This window comes from Ostrinia nubilalis, chromosome 9 (genome assembly GCF_963855985.1).
Source record: "Ostrinia nubilalis chromosome 9, ilOstNubi1.1, whole genome shotgun sequence".
Classification (NCBI taxonomy): Eukaryota; Metazoa; Arthropoda; class Insecta; order Lepidoptera; family Crambidae; genus Ostrinia; species Ostrinia nubilalis.
Genome location: NC_087096.1, coordinates 3,442,210 through 3,452,450, shown reverse-complemented (window position 1 = coordinate 3,452,450; position 10,241 = coordinate 3,442,210). Strand labels below are relative to the sequence as shown.

At 35.3% G+C, this 10,241-nt stretch overlaps 1 protein-coding gene across 3 annotated transcripts; it reads right to left on the bottom strand.

Annotated features, from left to right (window-relative positions):
* Window positions 1–7,755: 7,755 nt before the first annotated feature.
* On the bottom strand, window positions 7,756–9,641 carry LOC135074913 (uncharacterized). 3 transcript variants are annotated; one of them, XM_063969288.1, is made up of 5 exons: window positions 9,472–9,640; window positions 8,609–9,370; window positions 8,423–8,506; window positions 8,192–8,328; window positions 7,756–8,088 (listed from the first exon to the last, which is right to left on the bottom strand). In XM_063969288.1, exons 1-5 carry the CDS (start codon window positions 9,491–9,493, stop codon window positions 7,756–7,758), a joined length of 1,338 nt encoding a protein of 445 aa, XP_063825358.1. In that variant the 5' UTR covers window positions 9,494–9,640. The 3 variants fall into 3 exon arrangements, with proteins under 3 accessions (XP_063825358.1, XP_063825359.1, XP_063825360.1); XM_063969289.1 differs by lacking the exon at window positions 7,756–8,088 and having other exon boundaries at window positions 8,198–8,314; XM_063969290.1 differs by lacking the exons at window positions 7,756–8,088; window positions 8,192–8,328 and having other exon boundaries at window positions 8,418–8,506; window positions 8,817–9,370; window positions 9,472–9,641.
* Window positions 9,642–10,241: the final 600 nt, after the last annotated feature.

The following is a 10,241-nucleotide window of genomic DNA, read 5'->3' as shown; positions in this document are numbered from 1 at the left end:
AACACAAACATAAAAATAGTTAGGTATGTATTTTTGAATTAGTAAATTTTACGTTGTTCAATTTTATTTTTATATTATCCATCAGTCGAATTTTGAAGAGTTGAGAAGTGAAAGAGACAAGGCTTAAATGGTGACGTTTTATACGCGTTGTCTCTTTCACCAACATTTTTAAATCTTGCGACATATTTAATATTTTTTAGATTCTTGCATGCAACCCTAAACTTATAGGACAAATTACATACAGACGAATTAAATATAGAAATTGTTAATAAGTGATCCTTCTTTATAAATAATTCTTCCATATTTCCCATATTATTATGTATCTTATATCGTTTTAAGCATTCAGCAAGTCTGCCCGTTTGCGTCCTTTGCAAGGTCAATATTTGTAATGTCAGTTGCACAAAAAAGTATCCACTTTTTCAGTTCTACTTCTGTATGTGATAACAAGGATAACTCTTGCAACTGACCTTACTCCTTAAGATAAAGCAACGAGTGTTTCATGAAGTCAATTTTTGTAAATTTTACTTCGTATTGTAATGTACGCGAAATCAATTTTGTATAATATCAATGATTATCCTAGTTACGTATTTATTTTTGTATAACAGTGTATTGATTTTTATGAACTTTTTACGTCTAAACAGGTACTGGATATTTTATTTTAAAAGTAGTTTTATTCAGTTCTTTAACGGTCCAGCTTTGTAGCTAATTGTTTGTTAAAATATTTAGCTACGCATCATTAGCTAATGCCATTATTGTTGTAATTGATCGAATGCTGTAATATTATTTTAAAAATACCATGACAACGGGCACCATGTAATTATAGTTTTAGTTTGTAAAATTAATATTTCGGTAATATGGTGACCGATGCATAGATTGCATAAGTTAGACGCAGTTCATATCCACCCTAAAATTTTAGCAATATCCTAAACCAAGAACTTTCAAAATATAAAGTTATAAGTATAGCCTGACCAGGAACATAAAAACCCTGGCTTAGAGGCGCGTCAATTGCATTTGATAGTGCAACACTGAGTACAGTCGTACCTGTGTTAAATTAATAGGCTAACTTTATGTATCAGGATTCAGGATTACGGGCTAATTTGATATTTTCATAAATTAACGAAATAATATTATTATAGGTAACCTGGTTTAAATAAATTAAATGAAACCATCAATCGAGCTAGTAGGATTTATTTTATTATTCATCAATAATCAAATTCAGAACTTGAATATTCAACTGCAATGTTTGCTCATGAACGCTTCAAACTCGGTACTTCTTTCCCAATTCCATAAAATTCAACACTTAGAAAGTGACATTTTTTTTTTAAATAGGTAGTTGAAACAAACCGCAGCTAATTTTCATAGTGGACTGTACTATGCGATAAACATGTCAGTCAATTTGACAACCTTTGTCGGAAACATTATTCAATGAAAATATTGTCCGAACCCTTAGTATTTCTCTTCGACAAATACTTTAACACATTGTGAACCACTTTTCTTTCACGACTATAAAAAGATTTTAGCAATTTAATTCACAAAATCAATTGCGCACATTTAAAATAAAGTTTGTTTACACTTTGACAGCAATAGACTGACATGCAAGGTGACATGTGAATGAAGTTTTCAGTTACTGTTGCCATTAAAAGAAATTAGTACCATTAGTTTTCCGCAACATGGCGAGGGTTTTTATGTTCCTGGTCGGGCTATATAATGAGATATTGAGGCATAGTAATATCTTTAAATTCTTGTCATAGCACAAAAGCGGAGCACTTTTATCAATTTAACTATACACGGGCTTTGATCGACACAACTGAGAAAGGATGATCGCTGGCGAACTGAAACGCATATCAAAGCCCCAAAAGATTTTTACTTACATAATACTAGATGATTATGTGATACAAATATACATTTCGGCGTATAATACGAGTAATCTTAATATTTAAACTTAATATGTAATGTCTATTTATGAATCGATTGATACGAATGTTAATTATAGATGATGCGTTCACATTGTTAGTTAAATGGTGAAATGTGAAATAAGCAAGTTATGTTGGTGGTTGGTGGAACATTAAACGGCAATAAGTCAGGATGAGAACTTATGGAGCTACGCTCTGTGGTTGATTGGTAATATGTTGATTTTTGAGTAAGGGCACATTTCACGGTTTTTTTGCTAATTTTATATTACCGTAAATACTCCTGCAGTCGGTACAGATACCGTTAGATATGTCGGAGCAGACAAAGTGACCAAATACTTCTGAACAGTTTAAAATATCAATAAGTTTCATACATCAATAAGTTAACATTAATATATGAGCAGATGCTAGTCAATAACTTCTATACACACAACTAACCAATAATATCTGAACACTCATCGTCAAGTGTATCTACGGAGCTGGGTAAATGAGACACATGACATGCGTGACGACACACATACCTGTTACAGATATTAATAGTAACTTGTAGTGTATGGAACTTATTGACGTTTTAAACTGTTCAGAAGTATTTGGTCACTTTGTCTGCTCCGATATATCTGACGGCGACTGTACCTTGACTCCTTGAGTCTTACGATAAAATCACTGTTCTGTAACTACCACGGGAACGAAAAAACCATGAGTTCTTAGTCTAAAATATACATGTAACTTGCCACATAATTTAAAAGTTACCTACTTATTACCGTTTATGCGTATCGGATGAAATTATCTAAAGTTATGACAATACCATTTTAAGTAATGTAAACGGTAAATACGGTAATTATAGCAGAAATAAAGAAGAAGAATTGTGTAAGTAACTTATATAAATCTTTTTAATTGATTACGTTAACCCATTTCTTATGAAAATACATATAATTATTTAATATGTACAAATCGAAAGAATTGTTTTGCCAGATTCAAAATCCACTTGTAAATTATATTATTTACATAAGAAATAACCGTTTAGTTAGCATAAGTCCCATAAAAATCACAAAAAAAAAACTTGAATTCATTAATGTTCCAAGAAATTGTAACACGTTTCCGTTAAATCCCATAGTCATTAACGCATCGGTAGATTTTTTTAAGTATTGCCAGTTACATTTGATTTTAATTATACCACGGTATTATACAAACACATTCACCCTGTAGCCTGCCAAGTGCTTTCTAAATTAATACTTTACAACAGTTTTGACCTAACCATTATACATGTTATAGTAGTTCTCACTTATCAAGCAATATTTATAAATGTTATTATTAGAAACATCTGTGTTCTTAATAATAATTGTGTAAATATAGTTCCAGGCCTTTGCATTGATGTGTTCATTTAAACAGTATAAAAGTTATTTAGTTACAGATTATAATTCCCATCTTTCCTTATATCACCGATCTATGTTGAAATGAAATAGCTTCCATATTTTATTCCATTTACTCCCACGTGGCATGATATAGTTGATACGAATTTATTCAGAGGTGAAGGGGATACATTCTTATGAAATATTGTCGACGTGAAAACTAAAAAAAATGAATAATGTAACTAACTGAAATTCGCTGTTGTATAACGACCAGTGTATTAAAGTGTTACATATTTGTTAAACTTGCGTTTTTATTATACTTTACTCAATACTTTTAAAACTATTGTAAGTTGAACACAATGTTATAAAATAGATCTGTCTATTTGGGACATGAAAGGATGAGTGCATTACCGCAGCAAAATTTTTATAAATGTTGTGCTATAGAGAGTCGAGAGTATAGCAGATAATTAGTCCATCGTGAGCAGAAATTTGTCCACTAATAGCAAAATTCGTTCAAATTATAGTTTTAAAGTTATTAGGAAAAAACAGATTTTGCTGGGGTAATGTTTCAAACATTACCCCAGCAAAATTTTTTTTTGAAAGTCGTTCTATCCCGGAACCAAATACATGGATAGATAGCTTTTGTTGCGTAGTAATTTGTCCACGAATAGCAAAATTTGTTCGTGTTCCGGTTCTCAAGTTATTCAGAATTTTGCTGGGGTAATGTTTTCTGATGTCCCAGATCTCGTAAATGGCTCAACGCAGAAGTTTGAAAGAAATACCAATGATAGACCTTGATATGTCCAAATTAGTTCAAGCATTAGTCATTGATTTGAATGATAAACACCAGTGTAATTAAATGATTTCGAAAAACAGATAAAACGGATTTGTGAGTAAACCAGTACTCTTACAATCGAATAAAAAGGTGTAGCATGTACCCTTGGTATACCTTTATAACCACAGTAAATATAAATGATGTGGCTTTGCGCAAAAGAGAGATTTCAAGAAATTTAATTTATTTTAACAGTCTTACTTTCGTGGCCGAATACGCAATTCCCTTATAACAAGGGAACATGGCATACAATGGACAAATTAAAATGTTCCTTGAATAAGCTATCCTGTTAATTTCAGCTTTATATTACGGCTTATAAGAAAGTTATCGGACTGCAAAAAAATATCAGGAATTCTTCTATAAGCCGACCAAATTATAAAGGTCACAAAAAAGCGACCGTTCCATACATAAGGCTTGCCATCTTAAATCAACGGTATGATATCGAGCTTTCGTCAGTACAGTTGCGAACAAAGGTGTTGTGTTGAGTTGAGAGGTCAGATTATTGAAATAATAAAACGAACATTTTATTTTTTTAATTCATTTTAAAAATAATTTACATTACAGATAACAATGAGAGGATGACATTGCAAGGTGGTGCCAGTCCAGTCTTAAATCCGTTGATATATGCTGCATCTGCCATCTTTTTGACTAAAAGATTCTTCTATCTCGCAGCTTAGACTTTTACTACAGACCTTAGACAGTATTTTTGGAAAATTCTTACGCATGGCGGAGTAAGGGACGCTCTAGAGACTCATGTCTACAAGGAGTCACATGAACTCCAGTTTTAAATCCGTTGACATCTGCTGCATCTGCCATCTTTTTGGCTAGAAGATTCTTCTATCTTGCAGCTTAGACCTTTAGCTACAGACCTTAGACAGTATTTTTGAAACATTCTTACGCATGGTGGAGGAAGGGACGCTCTAGACACTCAAGTCTACAAGGAGTAACATGAACTCCAGTTTTAAATCCGTTGACATCTGCTGCATCTGCCATCTTTTTGGTTAGAATATTCTTCCATCTTGCATCGTAGACCCTTAGCTACAGACCTTAGACAGTATTTTTGTGAAAATTCTTACGCATGGTGGAGGAAGGGACGCTCTAGACACTCAAGTCTACAAGGAGGCACATGAACTCCAGTTTTAAATCCGTTGACATCTGCTGCATCTGCCATCTTTTTGGTTAGAAGATTCTTCCATCTTGCAGCGTAGACCTTTAGCTACAGACCTTAGACAGTATTTTTGTGAAAATTCTTACGCATGGTGGAGGAAGGGACGCTCTAGACACTCAAGTCTAGAAGGAGTCACATGAACTCCAGTTTTAAATCCGTTGACATCTGCTGCATCTGCCATCTTTTTGGCTAGAAGATTCTTCCATCTTGCAGCGTAGACCTTTACCTACAGACCTTAGACAGTATTTTTGTGAAAATTTTTACGCATGGTGGAGGAAGGGACGCTCTAGACACTCAAGTCTACAAGTAGTCACATGAACTCCAGTTTTAAATCCGTTGACATCTGCTGCATCTGCCATCTTTTTGGCTAGAAGATTCTTCCATCTTGCAGCGTAGACCTTTAGCTACAGACCTTAGACAGTATTTTTGTGAAAATTCTTACGCTTGGTGGAGGAAGGGACGCTCTAGACACTCAAGTCTACAATGAGTCACATGAACTCCAGTTTTAAATCCGTTGACATCTGCTGCATCTCCCATCTTTTTGGTTAGAAGATTCTTCCATCTTGCAGCGTAGACCTTTAGCTACAGACTTAAGACATTATTTTTGAAAAAAAAAACGCATGGTGGAAGGACGATGGAGACTGATTAGAAATTTAATATTTAAAAATCGTTTGCACGTATTACAATATTCCACATAACTGTACAAAACATTGACAGCTAAGCTACTAATTTGCGAAGTATACCTGTATGTATGGAGTGATCGCTTTTTTGTGACCTTTATAATTTGGTCGGCTTATAGAAGAATTCCTGATATTTTTTTGCAGTCCGATAACTTTCTTATAAGCCGTAATATAAAGCTGAAATTAACAGGATAGCTTATTCAAGGAACATTTTAATTTGTCCATTGTATGCCATGTTCCCTTGTTATAAGGGAATTGCGTATTCGGCCACGAAAGTAAGACTGTTAAAATAAATTAAATTTCTTGAAATCTCTCTTTTGCGCAAAGCCACATCATTTATATTTACTGTGGTTATAAAGGTGTACCAAGGGTACATGCTACACTTTTTTATTCGATTGTAAGAGTACTGGTTTACTCACAAATCCGTTTTATCTGATTTTCGAAATCATTTAATTACACTGGTGTTTATCATTCAAATCAATGACTAATGCTTGAACTAATTTGGACATATCAAGGTCTATCATTGGTATTTTTTTCAAACTTCTGCGTTGAGCCATTTACGAGATCTGGGACATCACAAAACATTACCCCAGCAAAATTCTGAATAACTTGAAAACCGGAACACGAACAAATTTTGCTATTCGTGGACAAATTACTACGCAACAAAAGGTATCTATCCATGTATTTGGTTCCGGGATAGAACGACTTTCAAAAAAAAATTTTGCTGGGGTAATGTTTCAAACATTACCCCAGCAAAATCTGTTTTTTTCCTAATAACTTTAAAACTATAATTTGAACGAATTTTGCTATTAGTGGACAAATTTCTGCTCACGATGGACTAATTATCTGCTATACTCTCGACTCTCTAAAGCACAACATTTATAAAAATTTTGCTGCGGTAATGCACTCTGAAAGGATGCGCACGCGCATAAGGAAGTTTAAAGGACGAACCCTCGGACTAAAAAAAATCAAATCAAACAAAATTGATGTCACAGGTTACATTTATTGAACGAATATAAACAATGAAGAATGTTCACTAATTTTGTTTTTTAGCTTTCTGTATTCTCTGTTAAAAATAAAAAATACACGTGAAAGAATTATTTCGATACGTCAATTAGTTTCCAAGATATTGAATTTTAAAAGTGCGGGCGGCGGCCGGCCCGCCATTTTATGCGCGTGACGTCATATTACAACAACTGGCTCATATTTGTATGGGTGGAATCTTGCAAACTGAATTAAGACCCACTTCCAGGCAACCGATTAAACTGAAATTTCGCAAACACATGTGATTTGGATGACTATGCAATATTATGATGACATGGAGCTGATCTGATGATGGAGCTGGAAGGTGGCCATAGGAACTCTATAATAAAACGACTTAAATGCATCGAGTTTGGGCTCGTTGGTTTTGTATTGATGAGTATTTTAATTCTATATAGTAATCGGGGTCTAATGATGGAGCTGGAAGGTAATTCGCAATAAAACGACACAATCGCATCAAGTTTGGGTTTGGTTCAATTTTAATTTCTGTGATGGGTCTGGGTGTTAATATGTATAATAAGTTTGTATTTACAAAAAAAAATTATTTAAGTATGTTTATATCCGTTTTCTAGTGAGCGGACGCTGTGAATGTACGTCACACGGGGTCACGTGACCGTCGGCGGGACTCAATATTTAAGCGAACTTTGAATGCCTATAAAATCATAACTACTGGGTATTTTTGAATGAAATAAAAACTAATGTATTTGTAAATGTAAAAGCTTAACTGTAACAAAGGTTTCAAGTGATTTTGCATACCTAGTAACATTCTCAATTTTCACAAGCGTTTACAATCGTCGATGTCATTTAGTAATTTATCTATGTACTGGCCAATTTTCAACATAGGGTTTGCCACTTTCAAATGGCAGGCACATTCATCAGACAAATTAGTTCTCGAAAACGATGGCCAAATGCTGCAAGAGGATTTCTCGCTGAGCTCGCAGCTTCTACAAGAAGGGAATTTAGCAATACTTCGCCAGGGCTCGGTCGCCCTGTTTGCCACTCTTCTCCTAAATCCAAAACTGTGTTTTGACAAATTACGCCAATAATCATCTGAGAAATATTTATTGTAGGAACGCGTTTTGTAACTCCTCTGGCATTTCGTACGTTTCTGAAACAATAAAAAATATTCATCAACCTGTCGTACTGCTCTTCGGCCTTCTATAAATTCTACTCTCGTAGTACTAAGTTAGTGTTTAATACTGGAACTTTACCTGAGTTTGGGTAGGTTTCCTTGATTTTTTTGAATTTGAGACGTTTTTACTAGATTTCTTTTTGTGACTGACAGTTGAGGCGTCAGACTCATCAGTAGCAAACTTTATTGGTGAAACGTAGGGCTGCAAAATATGACCTAAAATTAAGTTCCTGGTTACATGCCTAACTTGATTCTAGGAGTATGTATGTGGCAAAGTGAGAAAATATTACGTTTCATGGGAATCACTTACACATTCTACTGACGCCTCTTCGTATCACGTCACAGGCCAACACAGCAGTTAGGAATTGTGAACTGTAGTCGTAGTAACAGTTACCTGTACAAAAAAGAATTTGACCTCAAAATATTTTATCTATTTTCGTATTTTCATTAAAACGGCTGAATTCAAATTAAAAGTCAGTGGGAAAAGAATCCTTACCGTGATTCAGTTGAATGACTTGATACGCAAACGAAACCAATTTAGACCATATATTGTACAGATTTATATCGCTTTCCCGATTGTGGCGCAGCGATTTATTCAAGTCGCACGCGCAAGCATCGACAGACTCTGAACTCTCGGCGTCAGATATCTTATCCTCACTGCACAATTTAGAGTACTTCTCAAGACATTCTATGTTTTCCTTTACCGTTTCAAACTGCTGAGTGATTTCCTCAGCGATGCTCTTCTTGACCAGCTCGAGCTCCTCTCTCAGATCTTCCGTGAAGTTCTCGCAGCACTTGTAATTTTGGACGACGCTATTAACGCTATCCGTGAAGCTCTGATCGTCTTTAATGTTTTCTAAGCTCTTGAACTCGTCGAGGTAGCGCTTTCCAGTCTGCGAGTCGTCTTGGCTGTAAACGTCTTCTGTGTCTGTCTCGTGTTCAGCTTCGCTTGATCTCTCATCTTCTTGCAGTTCGCAAAAAGTTTCAAAGAAATCATCAGTGCTAGCGCTGAGAGACGTCTTGTTGCCCTCGCTTGCGCTCTTCGTGATACGAGACTCGCTGTGGCAAACGCCGTACTGGTCGTATAGCTTGCGCCGCTCCCTCCGCTCGCTCAGTTCTTGCCGCAAGATCCTGTCTTGGTACGACTTGTTCTTCAGCTTCTGAGCGGCGTCCAGCTGGTTTCTCTCGAGGGATTTGAATTGCTCGTAAAGGTACCACGATCGAACACGCTTTGATTTTCTATCTTTTGATTTTAATTCTACGGGAATAAAAGTAAAAGTAAAAACACCACGTGGTAAACAAGTGGTAGACGGTAGTAATAGAAGAAAACGTAATAAAGTTAAAAATATTTCTTCTTACCAATGGAATCCAAGAAATCCATTCATTTAAGTTTAAAACGGTTAATTAAATATTGAATTATAGAATTTATACAATGAAACTACTAATTAAAGTTTACATAGTTAAATGGAAATAATTGTGTAAATTTTCGAATAGTGACTCAAGAGAAAATGTTTTTTGTCATGTAATTTGAAGTATGACAATACTCCAGACAATTCTTCTGACATGCCAGTATTTGAAAAATATTTCGAGGATTTATTAAGAATTCGATTGTTTCGAGTAAAATACTGAAACTCGATGCATTATTGCGATGTTCTTTGGGATGCGACTCTAATTTCGTGTCCCGGTACCTTAGACTCTAAGATACCAGGACACGAAATTAGAGTCTCTAAGGCTTAGCGAGTCTAAACAATTATTTAATTACTGTGTATCTGACCTATCCTTCCACAGTAAAAACACCACGTCTTCGTGGTGTTATTATTTAAGCCTAACAAATTACAAGGTAAATCTTCAAACGTTTATCAGCCAAGCAATACTTATTGAGTAAGCCTAGGCACATACCACCGATATTTAGTGGGCCGATAGTTGGGCCCGATTTTAATTTGTATGAATAATCAGCCAAATCAAATCGGCGTAATGTGCGCACTTCCATACATGCCCATACCACAGCACAGCCCATACTAATTAACTGCCCGACTAAACTATCGGCCAACGAAAAATCGGTGGTCTGCGCCTAGGCTAAACGTCAAGGCGCTTTTTAGGGTTCCGTAGGCCTGCTGACAAAGAACCCT